At 41.6% G+C, this 24,970-nt stretch overlaps 1 protein-coding gene across 1 annotated transcript in view; it reads left to right on the top strand.

Annotated features, from left to right (window-relative positions):
• LOC104587363 (uncharacterized) overlaps positions 1 to 24,970 on the top strand; it is an 86,106-nt gene that overhangs the window by 42,932 nt on the left and 18,204 nt on the right. Inside the window, exons 7-11 of the mRNA XM_010244941.3 lie at positions 7,418 to 7,479; positions 8,266 to 8,376; positions 8,499 to 8,638; positions 8,736 to 8,775; positions 24,757 to 24,819. Of these exons, the coding sequence (XP_010243243.1) occupies positions 7,418 to 7,479; positions 8,266 to 8,376; positions 8,499 to 8,638; positions 8,736 to 8,775; positions 24,757 to 24,819 (416 nt within the window). The remainder of the gene's footprint in view (positions 1 to 7,417; positions 7,480 to 8,265; positions 8,377 to 8,498; positions 8,639 to 8,735; positions 8,776 to 24,756; positions 24,820 to 24,970) is intronic.

Raw genomic sequence — 24,970 nt, 5'->3', positions numbered from 1 at the left:
CCGAGGTGGCAACTCTCGTGGTAGACAAACAGGTTGAAAAAGGGGACTCTAGGGCGGAGCTAGGAGTAATTACTCACTTGCCTATGGGGCTCGGAAACGGTTGTTCATATCCATTTTCAAGCGTTGATAGTTAAACCAATATCTCTTCTTCTTCTTCATGGGTGACGTCAAAACTTTTGGGGTTGGGAATGTTTTTGGGGGTTTCTATGGAGGGAATGGAGGCGGAAACAATAAAATACCTTGAAGGAGTGGAGCAACGAATTTTAATGGAAAGAGGAAAATTAGCAGCCAGAAGGGGGGGGGCTTCTTCAAAAAACAATAGGGAGTTGATGGGGTTGATGTGGGGTTTAAGTGACAAGGCAGGTAGTAGTGAAGGAGTGTCAAGGGGCCAGAAATAATAGGCTGGTGAAGAAGTGTGTTTAGGATTAAAAATATATAATATATATGATGAAAAAAAAACATATATAAGGCTTGAGGGGCCAGATTTGACACCTGGCCCACTTCACATAAATTTAATTTTTAAGTTATTGGTTATGGGGGGAGTTGAGCAACCACCCCACGTATGAAGAGTGGGGAGGTTGTCCTAACTTCCCTACCCATAACCATGGTTCAAAGTATCGATACGCCCCTATGTATCAGCAGGGGCGTATCGGTACAAAAAAACAACCGCTTAATGTTTTTGTTTTTGTTTTTTTTTTCAAAACTTGATTTTTGGAATTTTTTTTGTCTTTTTTATTAAAATTAATGGGGGTCCCGAAACACCTGTAAATAGGTGTATCAAGACCAAAAGATACAATATGATACGCCCGATACGGGGTGTATCGTATCTATACTTTGAACCTTGCCCATAACTGCCTCCTCTATATAAGGGAGAGAGGAGAGGAAAAATGAGCGGCAGATAGAGAAAAGAGAGAAAAGAAGGAGAATAGAAAAAATAGAGGAGGGAATTTGTTGATTGAAGAGGATAAATATACACAGGTACATATTTTATTTATTTATTTTTATTTTATCTCTTATCTTCTATCCCTAAACTTTATCTACTCTCAATCCTTATCTCTCTCTCTCTCTCTAGAGTTCTGTTGAACTCCAACTCTTATCTCTCTTATCTCAATTGTTTTCTTATATATCCGGTGGATTCTATTCACCACGAAAAAGGCTGTATAAAATAAAAAAAGGGATTAGTACTGGGGAGCCTTTGTTATGATCGGTGGATTCTATCTACCCCAAAGAACTTTCAGTAAGCCAACCCAGTGTGCTGGTTTATCACCTATAACAACACATTTGCCACCTGTTACAGCATTGTTACCCACCTGAGAAGGGGGATACTGGTTTGCCACATGTGACAATACTCATTATCACCTGTTATTGACAAACTCCTGGGACCCATTGTTTCAGTTTGCTGCCAAGTGTTACAGAGGGACCCACTATCATATGATGTGGATCTTATCCACCTTGAAAGGATAAAATTATACCACCACCTATAAACAAACTAAAATATATAAGTTAAGATTCACTCCTCAGTCATAAAAAGATATATAAAATATAATTTGACCCCACCATTGACAACTGGAACTGTCATGAATTGGTGGGTTCCTATCAAATTACCTTGCAATAGTAGATCAGTGTTGCAATCGGTGGATCCTGTTCACCACATTCAAAGCTAAATATAAATTGATTGGGGGGTTGTCACCCATTGTTGAAATCAACATAGTGGACCCATTGTTATAATTGCTGGTTTGGTGGGTCCCACCCACTATAAACCCAAATAAGATTTAATAATAGATTGTAATATTTGGTAGATTTTATCCATTTCAAAGGAAAATTAGCAGTGAATAATCCACTGTTACAAAATTCTGAATTGTTTTTGGCTTGGTGGGTCCCACTCACCATATATAAAAGTAAAGTTTAATAATGAGTTAATGCTGTAGTAGGCCATACCTATAACAGGTTTTAAGTAACTTGACTTGGTGGGACCCATGCAACATAGTGAGTCCTACTATCAAATCAGTATAGTGGGTCCCACTGTTAGAACATTTAAGCTTAAAATATTAAAGTGGGCCATGACCACTATTTAATCAACATAGTGGGTCCCACTTATCAATGGGGCCCATTGTTAAAATATTCAAGTTTAAAATGTCAAAGTGGGCTATGCCCACTATCAAATCAACATAGTGGGTTCCACTTATCAGCAGGGCTCACTATTAAAATATTCAAGTTTAAAATGTCAAAGTGGGCCATGCCCACTATCAAATCAACATAACGAGTCCCATTGGTTAACATGGCCCATTCTTAAAATATTCAAATGGAAAACACCAAAGTGGGTCATGCGCACTATCAAATCAACATAATGGGTCCTGTTTGTTAGCAGGGCCTACTGTTACAATATTCAAGTTTAAAACTATCAAGTCATCATAATGGGCCCCACCCATCAGCGGGGCTCACTGTTAAAATAATTGTTTAAAATATCAAAGTGGGCCATATCCACTGTCAGATTAGCATAATGGGTCCCATTTATTAGCAGGCCCACTGTTAAAATATTAAAATGGGCCATGCCCACTATTAAATCAGTATAGTAGGTGCCACTTGTCAATATGACCCATTGTGAAATACTTAAATGGGCCATGCCCACCATTAAATCAGCATAATGGATAAGTACCCAATAGTGGGTGGGTCCCATGACGTTCCACCAATTGTGGGGCCCACTAATGGGTATAACCCATTAAGAGTCCAAGCTGATGGACCTGCTTATACCTGTTATTGGGTTTAACCCTTACAAAGTAACTCTTTCACATAAAATCAAAATCAAAGGGTATTTCCTCTAAGGAATATAGTTAAGGGGTTTTTGCAGACATAGTGCATACTTATATACCCTGAATAGGGAAACCCTAATTCTACTCAAGTTATTTTTATTTTTATTTTTATTTTTTTTGTGAATTATGAGCAAAACAAAGTGTTTACCCTTTCTTTTCTTTAGTCTTAGTGGATCTAAAAATTTTATCTTGGAATGTTAGGGGTTTAGGGTCGGGAAGAAGAAGGCTGGTGGTGTGTGATGCTTTTAAAAGATCAAACTCTCAAATCGTTTTGTTGCAAGAAACTAAGCTGGAAAAAATGGATGCGGGTGTTGTTCAGGGTATTTGGGGGGAAGGTCAAGTTAAGTGGAGGGCTAAGCACGCTGCAGGCAGTGCTGGGGGTCTGTTAACTCTTTGGAATCCTGTGGGTTGTAAAATCCTCTCCCACAGAATTGGGCAGTTCTCAGTCTCAGTGATTTTGGAACTTTTGGATGGGAAGCGGTGTAAAATAATGAATGTGTATGGTCCAATAATTGCTAGCTTGCAGAATTCCTTTTGGGAGGAATTGGCTGATAAGAGAGTTACCTTCACTTACCTGTGGGTTATTGGGGGTGACTTCAATGCTATTTTATCCACTAAGGGAAAAAAACTCAAGAGGTAGAAGAACATGGGTGATGAACCTGTTTGCTGAATTCATAAATAATTTCCTCTTGTAGGAGCTCAATACACATGGACAAACAACCCGGAGTCCCCTAAGGTCGAATCGATTCCTAGTTTCTTCAAACTGGGATGAATCGTTTTGGGAGAAAACCAAGACTCCCTTCAAATTTGAGAATGCTTGGTTTGAAGAAGAAAATTTTATTTCTTTGCTGAATTCAGTTTGGAGTGGGATGCAGGTAGAGGGTACTAGTTCTTACATCCTTGCAAAGAAAATGGGGGAAATTAAAGAAAAGGTCAAATTCTGGAAGCTTGAAAATAGTCTTGGGGTCGAAACTGAGAAAAAAGATTGTCTGAATGTTATTGAAGAAATAGATAGGGCTGAAGAGGTAAGTCCAATCTAGGCAGATTTGAGACAAAAAAGAATCCAGGCAAAGGCTAATTATGATAAGTTGGCAGAAAAGGAAGAAATCAAATGGAGACAGAGAAAAAGTGGCTTGGTTGAGGTTGGGTGATAAAAACACATGCTTCTTTCACAAAATGGCTAATGCAAGGATAATGGCTTCCTCAATTAGCAAGTTGGAATGGGATGGAAGGGTGGGGGAGTCAATGACTGAAATAAAAGTGCTAGCTACTTCTTTCTATAAAAACCTTTGTAAAGGAAAATGGGTCAGAAGACCTTTCCCTTTGGACCTTCCTTTCAAGCAGCTAAGTCGTGAAAAATCTCTGTTTCTTGAGAGACCTTTTACCGAAGAGGAAATCAAGGCAGCAATCCTTAAGATGGATGGAGAGAAATCCCTGGACCGGATGGTCTATCTAATCTCTTCTACATCAAATGCTTGGGTGTTATTAAACGAGATCTTCTGAAGATCTTTCAGGATTTTCTCAGTAATGCTTCCTTGCAAAGAAGCCTTAATGCCACTTTTGTGACACTGATTCTGAAGATTGAGGGGGCCACAAACCTTAGGGACTTCAGACCTATTAATCTCCTGAACAATTTCTACACAATTCTGGTAAGTGTTGGCTGAAAGAATGAAAGTGGTGCCGAGTAGTGTGATCTCAAGCAATCAGTGTGCTTTTGTCCTGGGGAGACAAATGCTTGATTCAGTTCCTGTGGCAAATGAGCTCATTGACTCGAGACAAAGGGAGGGGACACCTGGACTGGTGTGTAAACTAGACATTGAAAAAGCCTATGATCACATAAATTAGAGATGTTTGGATTTGGTGCTGGAGAAAATGAAGTTTGGTCAGAAATGAAGAAATTGGATCGAAGTGTGTGCTTCCTCCCCTAAGTTCTCAGTGCTAATAAATGGTCAATCTACGGGGTTCTTTGAAAGCTCTAGAGGCCTGAGACAGGGAGATCCCCTCTCCCCCCTTCTCTTTATTTGCCTAATGGAGATTCTTTCTCAGTTCTCCCTAAAGGCTGCAGAGAATGGGCTTTGGGAAGGCTTTGCAATTGCTCCTCAAGAAAAAAAGTTAACATCCTGCAGTTTGCTGATGACACACTCTGTTTCCTAGATGCCTTAACAGATCAGTTGGAAATCTTATTAGGGATCCTTTATTGGTTTGAGGTGGTGTCAAGCCTTAAAGTTAATCTGCATTAAAGTAAAATCATTCCGGTAGGGCATGTCTCAAATTTGGAGGAGTGTGCAAGGGTTTTGGATTGCCAGGTGGATTTCTTCCCTGCGAAGTACTTGGGGCTTCCTCTTGAGGCAAAGTGCTCCTCTTCTGCTATATGGGATCCAGTCATTGAGAAATTAGAGACAAAGTTATCTTCTTGGAAGGCTAAATACCTTTCAGCTGGGGGTAGAGTGGCCCTCATCAAGAGCACTCTGTCCAACCTCCCCACCTATTTCCTGTCCCTCTTTCCTATCCCAGCCAAAGTTGCCAAAAAAATTGAAAGGCTGCAGAGGAACTTTCTTTGGAGGGATTGGGAAGAAGAGAAGAAAATTTATCTTGTCAACTGGGATAAAGTATGCTTACCTAGAGAGGAAGGGGGTCTAGGTATTAGGAAGCTGAAGGTGATAAATTCTGCTTTGCTCAGTAAGTGGTGCTGGAGATTTGCTGCTGAAAGAAACTCCTGGTGGTGAAACTTAATTGCCTCCAAGTATGGGGTGGACTGGGGTAATTGGAAACCTCAAGACCCTCTCTCAAGTTGGGACTGTTGAGTTTGGAAAGACATAAAAAGCCAACCTGTTTTCTTGGAAGGTGTGAGGTTCAAGGTGGGCAGAGGTGTCAGAGTAAAATTTTGGAGGGATCCCTGGTGTTTATGTTTCAGTGGCTGAGTCCTATGTCTTCTCCAACAGCACAGTGACTTGGAATCCCCAGTTTAGAAGAGCCCTGTCTGATTGGGAGGTAAATGGGGTGTTGGATCTGCTGGAACTATTACAGGGTCAGAGTATTGATGTAATTAGTGAAGACAAGTGGATCTGGAAATGGAGTAGGGATGACTACTTCTCAGTCAAGTCCTTGACCTCTAAGCTTGGCAGCACAGGGCTTGTTAATTTTCCCTGTAAACAAATCAGGAATGCAGTTTCTCCTTCCAAATCCAATTTCCTGGTGTGGACTATGGTGCTTAACAAATAGCTTTCTAAAGTCAGCTTGGAGAGGAGTCTGCAGCTCTCAAACCTCTCTTGTGGGCTATGTGGACTGTTGCCTGAATCTACAGATCACCTAAGCATCCATTGCTTGGTCTCTTCAAGAGTGTGGGAGCATTTTCTTAAATCTGCTGGAGTTTGCTGGGTCATGTCGAGATCAGTCAAAAACCTCCTGTTTAGCTGGAAACTTTCATGCTTGAAGAAAAAAGGAAAATTAGTCGGGAAAACAATTCCTGCAGCTATTCTTTGGTCCCTGTGGTCAGAAAGAAACAATTGTCTTTTGTAACAAGCCAAAGAGCTCTGATGAGGTAGTGCAGCAGGCGGTCAGCAATCTGATCTCCTGGGTGTCTATAACTTATGAATTTAAGCACATGAATGTGCCTGAGTTGTTCAGATCTCAGTCCATTTGGAGTCTGTAATCTATCTTTGATTCTGGACTAGTCTTTCTATTGTCTTGGAATCTGTTGTACCTTGTGTTTTTTCTATGAAATAAAATTTTACCTTACCTTTCAAAAAAAAAAAAAACAAAGAAATAACAGAATTTTCTCAGGAAAGGAGAGATGCATAGAAGTGGCAAGTGACTGTATTTTGGTAAGGGTGATAGTCGTGATACCTTGGCCGCGGACCCTGGATTCTTTTTTCTCTTGGTCCTTTGATGACATTTGGAGAAATTGGGCTGTAGTGTCCAGAAGTTCTTCCAGAAAAGAAAAGGAAAAGATGTTATGGAAATCCCCAGTTGCAGACTTTGTGAAACTAAATTTTGATGGGAGTAGTCAAGGCAATCTTGACTGCTTGCGTTGGGGATTCCATCAGGGTGGAGCTGCTTGTGTCTATGAGAGGGCTTTGGATTGCAAATGAGATGGGCGTAACAAATGTGGAGATTGAAGGAAACTCAGAACTGGTGATAGGGTGGCTCAAGGATCTGGGGTCTATAATATGGTGTTTTAGGGATGTAATGAAAAAGTTTGAATGGATAACCAGAAACATGAACCTGAAAATCTCTTGGATTAGGAGAACAGCTAATGCTATGGCAGATGGATTAGCTAAAAAAGGGGTTAATAGGGACAGTTTGTATTGGGCACAGTTGTAATTGTTTTGATTCTATCTTCTATAAAGTTTAAGTGAGAGGTAACACTTCTTGCCTCCCTGTGGGATGCTTGTAATGCCTATTCTCTTTGCTTTTTAATAAATTCTTTGTTTACTTATAAAAAAAATGCACTTGGTGTGTACAATATTTCAATTGATAAAACCTAAGACTTTTGCATACGATGTTGGATAGTACAATTTGGTTGGTGGTGTTATATTGAGAGTCCATAACTGTCAACATTTATTTTAAACTAGTGCTAATGCAATTCTTGCAAAATATTTTTTCAGGACAGTCTCTTTCCTCAAATATTGGACAATGGGGGTCTCCACTTTGCCACTTTGTATTAAAGGTGATGCATTGGTTATTTGTTATATACATAGATACTTGTTTTTTAATCATTATATATAGATGCTTGTTACTAGAGGAACTTAAAAATTGAAATATAAAGTACTCTTGTTGAACAATTCAAAAACAAAAATTAAAGAAATAAATAAATTCTGGTGTTAAAACAAGAAGAGAGCAGAAAAGAGAGAATAATGAGAGGAAGATAAGAGGAGTGGAAAGAAAATCATATCGTGGGGAAAATGGAATCTCTAAATATAGGTGCGAAATGGAGTACTGCATCCAAGAAATAAACTGAACCTCAAATCAGCCTTGAACCACAGAACCAGGCCAAGGGGTATTGGAGCAAACCAAAGTTTTCAGGTATCAAGCTGAATAACTCCTCTATGAGAAAGATCAATGGTCTGAAGTTGAACCTGAAGTATAATTTCTGAAATACAAGAACCAAAGTTTTCTCATTGTTAATCAAGGGAACATCTGTAATTTTGCAATTTAATATAATATTAATAAAAGAGGGTGGCAGTTAGAGGTTGACAGTTGAGTTTGATTTCCTCTGTTTTCAGCCTTAGTTCTTTCTTTCTTCTTCTCATATCGCTTCTCTTTCATAATCAAGGGCACATCTGTTGTTTACTTTTTTATGTCCGATCACACACACATACAACTTTTATATCATTGTTGCACATATTTCGTGTCCAAAAAACATAACCAATTATTGATAAAAAAACTGAATATTTGACCTTATCAATTTTAGTCATTGCAAATATATTGCTTCTAAGAGTTTTAGTCTCTGCAGGAAGAATTGGGTCTCGCTGGTGCGCGGATTTTTGATATTGATACTTCTAGCCAAATTTTGATTCTTGCACGGAGGCTTTCTGGAATGGGTGGAGCACATGTGCTCACAAAAGTACTGTTTTTTAATGGCAACCTAATATATTGATTTAACAACAATGTAATCTCTTTGATTGTTTTTTGAACTTCGCTATGATACTTCTAGAATGACTGGGTTGAAAATCTCAATTTTTATAGATTAGTCTGATGTATCCACATGAAAATGAAGATATACAGCTTCCTCCCAGCACCAGAGCTGTGAAAGATTTGCATTTGTCCCCTTCTTCTGGTAGATTATCACTTCTAGCTTTCCTGGGGAAGAAATTATCAGTTCTCAGGTACACTTTTCATTAAACAGATGATGCTTTCTGTTATTGCAGTGCTACTAATGTCTGTTTTGGAAGTACTTGACTTGGTTTGTTCCATTTGTTTCAGCATGGAAAGCAACAATATTGTCCTCTCATATGATTTACCGGTAAGGCTTTAATCTCTGTTGTGTGATACTCATTTCCCTAATTAAAAGAACTTCTACATTAAGAATTGCATGCTCTAAACCATCTTTTTAGAATATTCCATTTATTATATTTTTATGTATCTCGAGGAAAATGACGAGCAACGTAGAGTTTTATCTTGTATGCCAACATTTGTATCTCTGTCATGGTTTTTTGATAATCTATGCTTTATATGAATGAAATGTTTACATTGCATACCAATCCGGGACAAGTTGGAGCTGTTTGATATAATGAACTTTTGGCTATCCCTACAGTTTAAGTTTTAAGCAGTGTTTTCAACCTGTACCTGGGCGTTCAGACCTGTGACCAGTTACAATACTGGTTCTTTTTTATTTTTTTTTGGTAGTGTTGAAGTTTGACCTGCCCTAGAATTCTGTCTTGTTCGTTGACTGTAAAGTAAAGTGAACAGCAAGAAGTAGAAGTAAGAGAGGAAAGAAGAAGAGAGAAAAGAGAGAAGGTCTGGTTCGAATTGGAGAAAAAGTTATCCCTAGATTCGGCCAGACCTGTTATTATATTATTAACTTATTGGAAAAGACTTAAGTGCCCTTATTTAAGTAAGAGGCACTCGAACTAACATAACAGTACACATCAACATTCTCAACAAGTGCAAAGACCAAAATACCCCTTCACTAACACCACTAACACTCCCCCTCAAGCTGGTGAGTATTTATCATATAATCCCAGCTTGATACATATGTAGTCTACTCTCCCTCGACTCAAACCTTTTGTAAACAAGTCTGCCCACTGGTTTCCCGTACTAACATATGCAGTTTCTATCACTCCATTCAGCACCTTCTCTCTCACAAAATGACAGTCAACTTCGATGTGCTTGGTTCTTTCATGAAACACCGGATTGGAAGAGATATGAACCGCTGCCTGATTGTCACAATAGAGCTTCATTGGAGTACTGATGTCATATCCTATCTCCTGTAGAAGGTTCCTTAGCCACACTATTTCACAAGCAGTATGTGCCATGGCCCTATATTCTGCTTCTGCACTGCTTCTTGCCACAACTGTTTGCTTCTTACTTTTCCACGTTACCAGGTTACCCCCAGGAAGGTGCAATAGCCTGTGGTAGATCGTCTATCAGACATAGAACCTGTCCAATCAGCATCAGTGTACCCTTCTACTACCTGTTTTCCACCACTCCTGTACAGCAAATCACGACCAGGAGCTCCTTTCAGATACCTCACAATCCTTAGCACTGCATTCCAATGTGGGACCAAAGGTTTCTGCATGAACTGACTCACCACACTAACCACAAATGAAATATCTGGCCGAGTAATGGTTAGATAGTTTAGTTTGCCTACAAGTCGTTGGTATCTGCCAAGGTCTTCAAATACTTCACCTATATCACCTGCTCAGCCTCGTATTTGTTTTCATAGGTGTCTCAGTCGGTTTAGTACCCAGCAACCCTGTTTCTTCCAGTAAATCAAGCACATATTTTTTCTGACACAAATTAATGCCATGCTTAGATCTTGCTACCTCTATGCCCAAAAAGTATTTCAACTTGCCAAGGTCCTTTGTCTGAAAGCGTTCCTGTAGAAATGCCTTCAATCTGTCAATGCCCATTTTATCATTCCCAGTCACAACGATATCATCCACATACACCACCAATATTATTTTGCCTGTCGAAGAGTCAAGACTGAAGACAAAATGATCAACTTGGCACTGTTTCATACCAAACTTCTTGACCACTTCACTGAACCTACCAAACCATGCTCGAGGGGACTGTTTAAGTCCATATATAGCCTTCTTAAGTCTACATACCTTACCATCCTCCCCCTGAGCAACAAACCCTGGTGGTTGCTCCATGTAGACCTCCTCGAGCAAATCACCATGCAAAAAGGCATTTTTGATATCTAGCTGATGTAGAGGCCAATCATACATAGCTGCAAGGGAGATGACGACACGAACTGACCCTATCTTAGCAACCGGGGAGAATGTCTCTGTGTAGTCAATGCCATAGGTTTGGGAGTACCCTTTGGCAACCAGCCGCGCCTTCAGGCGCTCCACACGACCATCTGGCAAGTACTTAACACTATACACCCACTTACAACCGACAGCCTGCTTCCCAGGAGGAAGAACGGTGAGATCCCAAGTGTGATTATGATGCAGAGCAGAGAGCTCTTCTTCCATAGCACGGCACCACTCTAGAGAGGTAAGGGCTTCCTGGACATCCTTAGGAACAACCACGGAGGATAACTAAGAGATGAATTGGCGATGGGAGGCGGAGAGGTGAGTAAGTGAAACAAAATTGGAAATAGGGTGAAGGGTGCAGGTACGTTTACCTTTTCGGAAGGCAATAGGAAGATCTAGGTCGGAAGCTAGTGTCGGAGCTGGAGTTGGATCTGTCGACGGTGATGAAGTCGGAGGAGATGCAGCCGGTACACGCGGGTGATGTGTATACACGTGACGGATGGGTGGACGGTCAACAGACGGTGGCACCGGAGGCAAGGACGTAGGCATGACATGAACCAGAGGAGGTGGATCAGCCACAGGAAGAGGAAGAGGAAGAGGAAGAGGAGGTGGTGATGTGGAGGAAGCAGCATCACCGGACCCCACGAAGAACGGAGTAGACTCGAAGAATGTAACATCAGCACATACCAAGGAACGACGAGAACTGGGATGATAACACTTGTACCCTTTCTGAGTTCGGGAATAGCCAAGGAAGATACACTTTAGGGAACGTGCATCTAACTTGTCTGTCCTGGGACCCAGATTATGAACGAAGCAGACACACCCAAATACCCGAGGAGGAAGCGGAAACGGAGACATGTTGGGGAATAAGACACTAAAAGGAGAACGGCCATCAAGAATAGACGTGGGCATTTGATTAATTAAGAAACAAGAGGTGAGCATTGCATCGCTCCAAAAGGTTTTGGGAACATACATGTGGTGCATGAGGGAGCGTGTCGTTTCTACTAGATGTCGGTTCTTTCTCTCAGCAACCCCATTTTGTTGCGGAGTGTAGGCACAGGAAGTTTGGTGTATAATGCCATGTTGGTCCAAGTATTCTTGAAAAGATGAAGACAAGTATTCACGACCATTATCAGAATGGAAAATTTTGATGTGAACGCCAAATTGATTGCGGATCTCAGCATAAAATTTCTAGAAGATGGCAAATAATTCACTTCTTTCTTTCATTAAATAGAGCCACGTCATTTTTGAACAGTCATCAACAAAAATAACAAAATATTTGTATCCATTATATGACATCATTTTATAAGGACCCCAAACATCTGAATGAATTAAAAAAAAAGACTCGACACACGATTATCGACCCTAGAACGAAAGGGAACACGATGGTGTTTCCCAAATTGACATGACTCACAATCTAAAACAGAAAGTTGACTCAATGAAGGGACTAAGGACTGCAACACTTTCAGTGAAGGATGACCAAATCTACAATGCCACTGGAGAGGAGAAATGGATGACTGAAGGGCCGTTGACGTTCTTCCACCACCATCAAGATAATACAGTCCACCAGCTTCATGCCTTCCACCAATCTTCATCCCCGTCTTGAGATCCTAAAAAACACACATAGAGGGGTAAAATGTGATAGAGCACTTAAGGGACTTGGTCAGCTTACTAACAGACATAAGATTAAATGGAAGCTTAGGTACAAATGAAACAGAGGATAGGGATACAGGGTCTAGGTCAACATTACCAACACCACAGATAGATGAGGTGGAGCCATTAGCAAGGGTAACAGATTGTGATGTTGAGTTATGGGTGAGAGATGAAAACACACCTGGAGTTCCCGTCATGTGATCGGAGGCTCCAGAGTCAATAATCCAGGGGTTGGGTGTGGATGCCAAACAGGCCATACCTGAGTGTGCAAAGGTAGCTGTGTTCTACTGCGACTTGGATTGAACAAACCTTTCATACTCATCCCGAGGAACACTCACCATCTCCTTGCCTGGACCATCTGAGGGAGTAGAAGGCATCGGATCAGCTGCCCGGTTCTCCTGTCTAGAGCTGAAACTGGTGTCACTAGTCATGGCATGGTTGGCCCACGTCGAGGGAGGACCATGTAAGTCATAGCAGTAGTTAATAGTATGTCCATCCAAACCACAATGAGTACACTTCCGTGGACCCGAGCCATGTCCTCTACCACGAGCTCCCCCTGAATCTCTGCCTCTAGTACGACCACCACCACGGATATGTGTAGGTCCACCACTACCACTCTTGCCAGGCTGGGCTCCTCGAGCCCCACTTCTGCCACCTCGACCTCCGAAGACGAGCAAACACCTCCTCTAAAGATGGAAGAGCAGATCCCCATAGTATCTGGGCTCGTACTGGTTCATACTCAGACTTCAGCCCCACCAGAAACCGTGTCACATCAAGCTGCTCTCGCTGTTGCTGTTGAACTTTGACATCAGAAGTGAGAGGATGATAGACGTTTAACTCATTACGGATATTTCTCACACTGGCATAGTACTCCTCAAGGCTCTGATTTCCCTGTTGCAGATTGAAGTATTCCTGATACAGTTGATATACCCTAGTGGTATTATCCTGACCTGAATACAGTTTCTTAGTATGATCCCACACCTCTTTGGCTGTGTCAAGAAACATGAAGTTTACACTGATTCTGGGTTCCATACTGTTCCACAACCATGTGATGATCTGTGCATCTTCCTGTTCCCAGTCTTCATACTCCTGAGAATTAGCGAGGGGTTTCTCCTCTCTTATGTGCTTCACTTTCTTCTTTTCCTTCAGAAAAACCTCTACAGACTTGGCCCAAGGGACATAGTTCTCTCTATTCCGTTTAATGGAGGTCATTTGGACATTCAGGTAGTCAGTAGATATCATGACACTAGGTTTGCTATCACTGTTATCTGCCATTGCCGAACTCCCTTATCACTGAATTCTGAGCACTACACACTGCACACTACACACTACACACAAACACTTCACCGAAATCTGTACACTGATTTCAACAGTAGTAAATGCTGAGAACGACAACACCACAAACCCTACTCACCGAAGTCTGCACACTAATTTCAGCAATATTAAATGCTGAAAACCACATTTGTAACACCACAAACCCTAATCCACAGCTACTGGAAGTTTCACCATTAAGTAGACACTATTGCCCTTCGAATCACACACAAACCAGAATAAACCCTAGCATAAACCCTAGCATACTGCAATCTGAAAACCCATCATACGAACTGTACTACACCTCTCATGTATTCCATAACAGAAAATATGCATAAAAAGAAACTTTACCTCATTGCCTGAAGGCCAACCACACGAAGGACTGAGAAACCACTGCACCACACGTACCAGCCCTAATTAGGGCTTAGAAAACACAGCAACCAATCACCAACGACACAATCGGAGGCATAGGAACCTCCAAGGTAAGAGGGCGATCACTCCTTTTCAGCCCTTTTCCCAGTCTCCAACTTACAGCTGAGAAACCCAAGAGAAACCCTAGTTCGAATGCGCAGAAGACAGAATTCTAGCAAGTCTGATTTGTTCAATGTGGCTCTGATACCATGTTGAAGTTTGACCTGCCCTAGAATTCTGTCTTGTTTGTTGACTGTAAAGTAAAGTGAACAGCAAGAAGTAGAAGTAGGAGAGGAAGAAGAAGAGAGAAAAGAGAGAAGGTCTGGTTCGAATTAGAGAAAAAGTTATCCCTAGATTCGGCCAGACCTGTTATTATATTATTAACTTATTGGAAAAGACTTAAGTGCCCTTATTTAAGTAAGAGGCACTCGAACTAACATAACAGTACACATCAACATTCTCAACAAGTGCAAAGACCAAAATACCCCTTCACTAACACCACTAACAGGTAGAAATTACAATACTGGTTCAGGTCAACCTCTAACTTGCCATTTTATAAAAAGCCATCGAGTCCCAAATCCTTACACCCCAACTGCTCCACAAACCCTGCCACTTAGTCTTGTTCGTTTTTTTCACCCTCCCTTCCTTATCCTCTACCAATACTGTCTTCTATCGAACCTGGAGTTACTTTCTCATTGCTATTCTCATTATTAGTGGTTTTGTTTTTCTCCATCTCCTTCCTCTTTAGGTCTTCTAGTCACTGTTCAATTAGGTCCCAAATCCTTCTCCCCATTCACCCCCCTATCGTTCTTTTCCTGGGTGCAAGGAGGGTCACAGTCTTTGCTAGGTTGGTTCTGCTGAGAACAATTTTTTAGGAAAGAATCTACTTGCGGTTTCCTTCCAAAGCTCTGTGGCTTGCCCCTTTCCACAGCCCTGTTCTTTCTCTCTTTTGAGGGGAACCCATTGCATAGAGGTTCTCTATCCAGACTTGGCTTTGGGGCTACTGTTAGCCCATGTTGAAGAAGATGATAGATCTGAGCTAACGTCCCCCATTGTGTTATGGTTCCTACCACCCATGCGACTGTTTAAAGAGTCACATGGGCCAGGCTCTTTTAAGGGACTTTGATCAACCTTTCCTTCAACTCACAATTCACAATAAAGCTATTAAACTTCCAATAGATTCCACCACCTTCTCTAACTCTCGTTGACTATCCTTGAATACTCTTCTGTTTCTTTCTCTCCAGATAGACGAACACACAGCAAGGGAATGCAGCTCCACACTACTCTTGCTTTTTTGCTGCCCTTGTAGGAAGGCCATTTGGAAAAGATCTCTTCCGGAGACTCAAGGAGGAAAAGCTGCATACCAAACAAATCTGAATAATAACTCCAGCATGTCTTAGCCATTGAGCACCAGAAGAACAAGTGGAGAATTGATTCCTCACGTTCTTTACACATATGGCAAATGTTTGCCATGTGAAAGCCTCTTGACTTCATATGATCAGTGGTAAGGACACTATCCATAACCACTAACCATGCAAATGCCTCCACCCTAGGTGGAACAGGGTTACCCCACACACCCTTACAACTTTCTTCCCCCAGCTGGTTTCTACCCAGAGCTAAATAGAATGACTTCACTGTGAACTTCCATTCTTACACTCCTTCCACCACAGTTCGTTCCTTGAGGAACTAGAAACCTTTGAATCCTCCAAAGCTTCCAGAAGCTTTATACATTCCTCCAGCTCCCTATCCCATAGAGGTCTCCTAAACTTTGGGCACCAGATCACCTTGTCCCCCCTCTTCTCATAGCAATGACTGATTGAAACATCATGGTCAACCAGCCTGTAAAGTTTGGGACAAACCTCACACAACCTCCCCACTCCACACCAGTTATCCTCCCAAAATTTAATTCTAGATCCATCCCCGACTAAGAAACAGGTAAGATCTCTTAAATCTTGGTTGAACTTCATGATACCTTTCCAGACCTTCACCCCAAAAGATGCTGAAACCTCTCTAGACTCCCAACCGAAGCCAACCACCCCTTACTTACCAGCCACCACCCTCCTCCATAGAGAATCCTTCTTCTTTTCTAATCCGACTCCACAACCGCTTACCCAGTAAAGCCCTATTAAACACTTTCAGCCTTCTAATTCCCAACCCCTCATTCTTCTTTGGTCTGCAAACCAAATCCCAACTCACCAAGTGAAACTTCTTAGGACCTCCCACCCCTTCCCAGAGAAACTCCCTCTGCAGCCTTTCAATTTTCTTAGCCACCTCAGCTGGAATTCTTAAGAGAGAAATATAATACGTTAGAAAGCTAGACAGAACGCTTCTAACCAAGGTAATTCTGTCTCCCAAGGATAAATACTTAGCCTTCCACATATCCAGCTTCCTCTCCACTCTCTCAATTATTGGCCTCTAAATAGATAAAGCGGAAGATTTGGCACCAACCAGCATCCCCAAATACAGAAATGGGAGTTCCCCAACTTGACATTCGAACAGAGCAGCACAGTTCAACAATACTTCTCTCTCCACTTCCCCTATCCCAATGATATTGCTCTTTGCTAGATTCACTTTTAGACCTGTCAACATCTCAACGTTCACCAGAATTGCTCTCAGGCTAAGGACTTGGTCAATAGAAGCATCTAAGAAAATCAGCGTGTTGTCAGCATATTGCAGGTGTGGTATACATGGGCCATCAGACCCAGCTTTGAATCCCTCAATAAATCCATATTGGACCCCTTTAGCAAACAGCAAGCTAAGAACCTCCATTACCAATACAAAGGGGAGAGGAGACAGGGGATTTCCCTGCCGCAGGCCCCTGGATGCTTGAAAAAACTCTGAACAAACTCTGTTCAACAGCATTGAGAAAGAAACCGTAAACGCACAAGCGTAAATCCATCTCCTCCATTTTACCTGAAACCCATCAATCTTTAAATTTCCTCCAAGAAACCCCATTCCACATGGTCATATGCCTTCTCAATGTCGATTTTACACACCAGCCCTGGCCTACCAGACCTGATCCTGGAGTCAATACATTCGCTAGCTACAAGAACTCCATCCAGAATTTGTCTTCCCTCCACAAAGCCATTTGAGATTCTCCCACCACTTCATGAAGCACTCTCTTCAACCTCCATGATAAGACTTCACTGCCAATTAAACTTATGGGTCTGAAGTCTTTAATGTCCAAGGCCCCACCCCTTTTAGGCACCAAAGAAATAAATGAGGCATTTGTTAGCTTATCAAGGTACTTTGAGTCAAACAACTCTTTAAACATTGACATGAACTCGTTTTCTGGCATAGACCAGCAGTGTTTAATAAATGCAAAGTTAAACCCGTCCGGGCCCGGGGCATAGTCTCCTGAAATTCTTTTCAGAGCTTCCTCCCCCAAGATCGTCTAACCTCCTCTAGCTCCTCCTAGTACTCCTCCCTCCTACCTTCCTCATTCGGGCCATAGACATTGGTGACTCCCCAACTCCACTCACCTCCCTGTTATGATTTGAGACAGACCGACACTGGAAATTCTTCCACCTTCTCCCCTACCTTCAAGAGCCCATTTGGGTCCCAGATTATGACCAAGCCCCCTGAAAGCCCTACTGCATTCAATTCCAATCATTCCCCAACACCTGAACCCCAGATTTCAGACTTCTCCCGTAACCCAAACTCCTCCGGTTTAGTTTCTTGAAGGCAGACCACATCTGGCTTAATCCTTCTAATCAACTCTCTCACCACCATCCTTCTCTTATCCTCCCTCAATCCTCTAACATTCCAGGAGAGGATTTTAATCCTTTTAGTCTTCCTTTCTTAATTACCTTTCTTTTTTCTTTTTTTCTTGTCAAGACTCTACCTCAGGATCTCCCTAATAAGCACTGTCTAGTCGCCCTCAACACATCAGTGCAATGGATTCTGCTACTTCTTGCCCACATAAGCAAGCTACTTAACAAGCATAAGAAGACTAAACTACCCCTATTCAGCACACTTTAACACTCCCCCTCAAGCTGGAGAATATATGTCATATAATTCCAGCTTGTTACATAGATAGTTCACTTTCACTGAGCTTAGAGCTTTTGTAAACAAATCTGCCCACTGGTCATTGGAGCCCACATGTTCTGTATTTATCTCTCTAGCAAGGACCTTCTCCCTCACAAAGTGGCAATCAACCTCTATGTGCTTTGTTCTCTCATGAAAGACAGGGTTGGATGAGATATGGAGTGCAGCTCGGTTGTCACAGTACAATCTCATAGGTTTATCCATGTGAAATCCAATTTCTTGTAGGAGATTCCTCAACCACACTAATTCACAGGTAGTGTGCGCCATGGCCCTATACTCGGCTTCAACACTGCTTCTGGCCACAATCGCCTGCTTTTTACTCTTCCATGTCACAAGATTTCCTCCAAGAAATGTGCAATAGCCTGTAGTAGATCTTCTGTCATTCACTGAGCTTGCCAGTCTGCATCTGTATACCCAACTACTTCAAGTTTTCCTCCTGATCTATACAATAGCCCACGGCCTGGAGCTCCATTCAGATACCTCACAATTCAAAGGACTACATCCTAGTGAGGTATACGAGGGTTTTGCATGAATTGGCTCACCACACTGACTGCAAAGGAGATGTCGGGTCTCGTGATAGTCAGATAGTTCAGCTTTCCCACTAGTCGTCTATACCTTCTAGGATCTTCAAATACTTCTCCTATATCACTGTTCAACTTAACATTTGGTTCCATAGGGTCCTCAGCTGGTTTTGCACCTAACAATCCTGTTTCTTTTAGTAGATCAAGAACACATTTCCTTTGGCACAGATTTACACCTTGTTTTGACCTGGCAACTTCTATTCCCAAGAAATACTTTAATGTTCCAAGGTCTTTTGTTTGAAAATGATTTTGCAGAAATACCTTTAGTTTGCCAATCCTCAACTTGTCACTACCAGTTATGACAATATCATCCACATAGACCACTAATAAAATCTTTCCGACTTCTGAATCATAGCTGAACACTGAGTGGTCAACCTGGCATTGTTTCATTCCAAAATTCTTCACCACTTCACTAAACTTCCCAAACCAAGCACGGGGCGATTGTTTCAACCCATAAATTGCCTTTTTCAATCTGCACACCTTACCATCTTCCCCCTGAGCAACAAACCCAGGTGGTTGCTCCATATATACCTCCTCCACCAGATCACCATGGAGGAAGGCATTCTTTATGTCAAGCTGAAAGAGAGGCCAATCATACATAACTGACAGGGAGATTAGTACATGAACAAAACCAATCTTAGCCACCGGAGAGAATGTCTCCAGGTAGTCCACTCCATACAATTGTGAGTAACCTTTAGCAACAAGTCTGGCCTTCAGACGCTCCACACTACCATCTGGCAAGTATTTCACAGTATACACCCATTTACAGCCCACAACATGCTTACTAGGTGGGAGAGTAGTAAGTTCCCACGTTTGAGTATGTTGAAGAGCAGAGAGTTCCTCCTCCATTGCCTGCCACCATCTAGGTGAACTAAGAGCTTCTTGAACATTGTTAGGTATGGAAATTGAGGACAAAAGTGAAACAAACTGGCGATATGAGGTAGAAAGACGAGATAATGAAACAAAATTGGAAATGGGATGGAGGGTAGAACTGCGTTTACCTTTCCGTAAGGCAATGGGTAGGTCAAGGTCTGAAGGTTCAGCAATAGGAGCCATGAGAGGATCCACAGATGAGGTAGAAGCTGGAGGAGGGGCCGGTGTCGTTCGACGTGTATACATTTGTCGGATCGGTGGTCGTTCGGTGGTGACCTGCACTGGATGAGGTGATGAGTCTACTTCCACAACAACATCTGGAACTGGATCACTGACAGGAAGAGGAAGAGGAACTGAGGGTGAAGACAAGGATGCATCAGGACTTGAGAAGAAGGATATAGACTCAAAAAAGGTGACATCAGGGCAGACATAGCACTTTCGGGTAATGGGATTATAACACTTGTACCCTTTTTGAGTCCGAGAGTAGCCAAGGAAGACACATTTAATTGAGCGTGCATCTAGCTTGTTTATTGCAGGACTCAGATTGTGGACAAAGCACACACAACCAAAGACACAAGATAGAGAAGGGGGACCGACCATGAAGAATAAAAGAGGGCATCCGATTAATGAGAAAACATGCAGTAAGTACAACATCACTCCAAAATCGTTTAGGAACATTCATGTGGTGAAGCATAGACCGAGCAATTTCAAGAAGCTGACGATTCTTCCGTTCAGCTATCCCATTTTGTTGAGGGGTGAATGCACATGAGGTCTGATGAATAATGCCATGTTGTTCTAAATACTGTTGAAATGAAGTAAGAAAGTATTCATGACCATTATCTGAATGGAGAACTTTGATTGGAACACCAAATTGTGTGCGTATTTCAGTATGGAATTTTTGAAAAATGGAAAATAATTCACTTCTTTCTTTCATTAAATAAATCCATGTCATTCTTGAACAATTATCAATAAAGGAGACAAAATACTTGTACCCATTATAAAACTCTATTTTGATTGGACCCCAAACATCTGAATGAACCAAAGAAAAATGACTCAACATACGACTCTCAACTCTTGGACTGAAGGACACACGACGATGTTTACCAAATTGACATGACTCACATTGCAAAACTGACAAATGACTCAATGACGGAACCAACATCTTGAGAGCCTTGAGAGATGGATGTCCCAATCGGCGATGCCATTGTAGAGGAGTAAGTGAAGTCTGAAGAGCAATTGAAGATCCACCACCGTCAAGGTAATACAATCCACCAGCTTCATGCCCCCCACCAATCTTCTTCCCCGTCTTGAGATCTTGGAAAACACAAGTGGAAGGAAAGACGGTAACAAAACAGTTAAGAGCTTTGGTTATTGTACTAACAGACATAAGGTTGAATGGGAACTTAGGTACATATAAAACAGATGATAAGGGCACAATAGCCATGTCAACATTACCAACACCATAGATGGGAGATGAGGACCCATTGGCAAGTGTAACAGTTTGTGATGTGGAGGTTTCAGAAAGAGAAGAGAACACACATGGAGTCCCGGTCATATGATCTGAGGCTCCAGAGTCAATAATACAGGGAGAGGTTTTGGATGACATGCAAGCAATACCTGAATGGGCAAGTGTGGCAGTGGTATGCTGTGAAGTAGTTTGAAGGAACCGTTCATACTCATCACGCGGTACACTCACCATCTCCCTCCCAGAAGTAGATGTAGATGGGAGAGGAGTACGGTCTGCCTGTTTACTGTCATTGTTTTCCACCTCACCTGCTACAACATGATTAGCCCATTTGGAGGGAGGGCCATGTAGGTCATAACAGAAATTCACTGTGTGCCCTTCCCTACCACAATGAGTACATTTCCTTGCAGAGTTATTCTTTTCTCTGCCACGGCCTCCCCCTGAGTCACGACCACCCCGACCAATCATGAAACTGCCACGGCCACTTTGGGAGGCATGTCCTCCTCCTCTTGTACCGTGTTCACCTCCTCCAGCTGTCACAAGTGCTGATCTATCAGACTGTGTGGGATTCTCTGTCTGTCCCAAAGAAATTCTGCGAAGTCGTGAGAATACTTCCTCAAGTTTAGGAAGGGTGGAGCTCCTTAATATTTGGGCTCTAATTGGTTCATACTCTGATTTCAGCCCCACCAAGAATGTTGTAACATCTAGTTGTTCCCTTTGCTGTTGCTGAACTTTAATATCTGGAGTGAGGGGATGATAGACATTGAGTTCATTCCTTATATTCTTCATGCAGGCATAGTACTCTTCTAGCGTTTTGTTTCTTTGTTGCAAATCAAAGTACTCCTGATAAAGTTGATATACCCTTGTTGTATTATATTGTCCAGAATACAACTTCTTAGCATGCTCCCATATATCCTTAGCTGTTTCAAGGAACATGAAGTTGGCACTGATTTTGGGTTTCATACTGTTCCCTAGCCAAGTCATGATTTAAGCATCTTCTTGTTCCCAATCATCAAACCCTGGGGAGTCAGCCGATGGTTTCTCATCTTTTATGTGCTTCACTTTCCTCTTTGCCTTGAGAAAAACTTCTACAGATTTAGCCCATGGAACATAGTTCTCCCCATTCAGTTTAATTGAGGTCATCTGTACACCTAGGTAGTCAGAGGAAACCACCACGCTAGGTTTCTGATCATTATACCCATCTCCTATTGCTGCCATTGAACTCTTTCATAGTTGCTTCTAACCTGAATTCTCAGCAACAAGCTGACTGCTGTTATTCAAAAAATTGATATTCCAGCACCTATAGCAACTCCTAAACACAACAGTGGGTACACACGCCTTGTTCTTATTCACACTACTACTGATTTCACAACACCACTGACCACATAGGCATCAATTTAACACTCACTAATCACATGTAAGCCCTCTTACATCCACTCAATAGGGATTGTGCAACATAAGCACCACAACATAGTTAAACCTGTTACACCCATTTCAGACTAGTTTAACAGTTCTAAGAGGGCACTACACACCCACAAAAAAACTCAGTTAGGTGACACCATTACACCTTACACCACTGGCCACTCACAGCAGCCCTAACACCACTCAACAACTCACAGCAGCCCCTACACAATTTGGCTACTGCACACACAACCCTTTCTAGGGCAACAATGAACCTAGTTCTCTAGTTCTGATCGATACTAGTAGCTTCTTGTAGGGTTTCTACCCAGAAATATCAGTAACACTAGAAGAAGAGATAACCGACCTTCCTTTGAGAATATCAACCAACCATTCACTGTTGAAGTCCCTTTTCTTGATGAAGAAGGTTATGCGCAGCAGAGAGAGACGGCCTGTGATGTTTTAGACCTAGGGCGAACCAGTTCTCTCCATAGACTTACTAGAAACGAAGGAGGAGAGGCACGAACACTGCTGAGGTGCTTTACCAACTGAAGTATGTCAGGAGCATGGCTTTGATACCATGTTTCGAATGCTGCTAAAGTAGTCCGAACCAGGAAGAGAAGGAAGGAGAAGAGGAAGAAGAAGAAAGAAAATAAGGGTCTGTCGAAATCTGTTGGATTACCCCTACAGTCGACCCCCTTAATCTTCATTAGATTCTAATGATCTTTACAAAGACAAAAATGCCCTTACTTAAGTGTGGGGCGGAGTGACTCTAATAACACTGCCACATAAGCAAGCTACTTAACCAGCATAAGAAGACTAAACTACCCCTATTCGGCACACTTTAACACCTCCAAAGATGAAAAGGCACCAGTACCCCATCTTCAACAACGTAATCCTTAGAGTTAGAGAGAGGATTCCATATGAAGATTGTAAAAGCTCCTAACTCGTCTGAAAATTAATAGCCGAGAGGTCTACTTTATTCTCTCAAAAGTCCACTAAAAGCTTTGCATTTATCAAATGGGGTTACAATGAACTCATTTTTCAGTCTTAGCTTCAAGGTTAATAGATCTGCAACTTTCCTCCAATCCATAACCCGTATCCCTGTTTGGATTATAAACTTACTTTCCCATTCTTCCTTAATCGGGTAATCCGAAAGTCTACACTGTTTGTTGGCTTTCACTATAACCACAGGCTCCTGTTCCATGTTTCCAGACAAGGTAGCCCCCTGAATTTCCACCTCCTCCCTTACTGGACTCTCCTTCGTAACTGTTCCTCCACGGCATAAAAACTCCTCAAATACCCTGCTAACATCCTTCCATCCTTGTTTCTGTCTTCCTTCCGGGAAGCATACCATCTGTTTCTTTCCTTTGCCAAAGAACTCAATCAAAGTCAGATAACATCCCTTAGTCTTCTTCCTGCTTTTGACCATATAAGTCTTACCTTCCTTTGTTCCAACCTCTTGTTTGTTGCTTTGCTTGCCTTACTACTTCTACCCAGTCACCAGAACCATAGCCCTTCTCCCTTCCCTTATCTTTAAGCTCATCTTACCTTGGACTCCAACTTCCTTGAACCAGAAATTCTTAGCTTCAACCTTCAAATTTCTTCTCCATCGCCCTACCTCCACGGGCCTACGCTCCATCTCTCTTCAGCCGAGTCACCTGGCCTCTTTTATCTGTGATTGCCTACAGAAGATATGTTAGGATTGTTGAATACATGAAGTTACCAAAAAAAAACCCTCTTTTAGTAATTTTAAAGTAGAAGGAAAAATTGCCCTGCTTCCTACTCTAAATTACAAAACAACTTATGCCACCCATTCTAATATGAGTAATATTACTTCTAACACAACAATAAAAAAATGTTATTTTTAACACTTTTTATTGTTGTTGGTCTTATTATTGGTTTTCTTTACTTGGATCTTTCCAACTGTCTTTAAATCTCCAAGGTTTATTTTTAGAGATCATTGTTGGTTGAAGAGGATTAGTTAAATGCAATCTGAAGGGGTGGATTGAATTGTAGAGAGAAATGGAAATTAAATTTTTGTGTACTTGAAACAATGTTATGCCTAAGTATATATAATACAGCATGGCAACAGGAAAGGGAAAATCAAAATACTTTCTGCATAACTCCATCCCCTAGTTCTATTTTGGTTCTTTATTAATTTTTGGTCTCGTTTATGTACCCCAGGAAAACTGGTGTACTTCTTTCTTTATCTTTGTTTTCGTATTTTTTTGGTACCACTTAACTCTGTATAAATATTTTCTGAATAAACATGGTATTTCTAGGTCTCTGCATGGTCATGTTCGTGGGATCTCAATAGTCCACATCATATATACGCTGGATTACAGGTTGGATTTTTGACACTTTTCTCTATTGTCAGGATACTGATTTGTTTGTGTTAGATGTTTGCTTTATAATTTAGATCACAGTTTGTGCATAAATAAAACTTTTATACCCCCCTTGGTCATTGATGTGAAAATAACAAAAAATTAGAAAAGG

The sequence above is a fragment of the Nelumbo nucifera genome, chromosome 2 (assembly GCF_055504915.1).
Source record: "Nelumbo nucifera cultivar China Antique chromosome 2, China Antique-T2T, whole genome shotgun sequence".
Taxonomy (NCBI): domain Eukaryota; kingdom Viridiplantae; phylum Streptophyta; class Magnoliopsida; order Proteales; family Nelumbonaceae; genus Nelumbo; species Nelumbo nucifera.
This window is presented reverse-complemented; position numbering and strand designations above follow the sequence as displayed.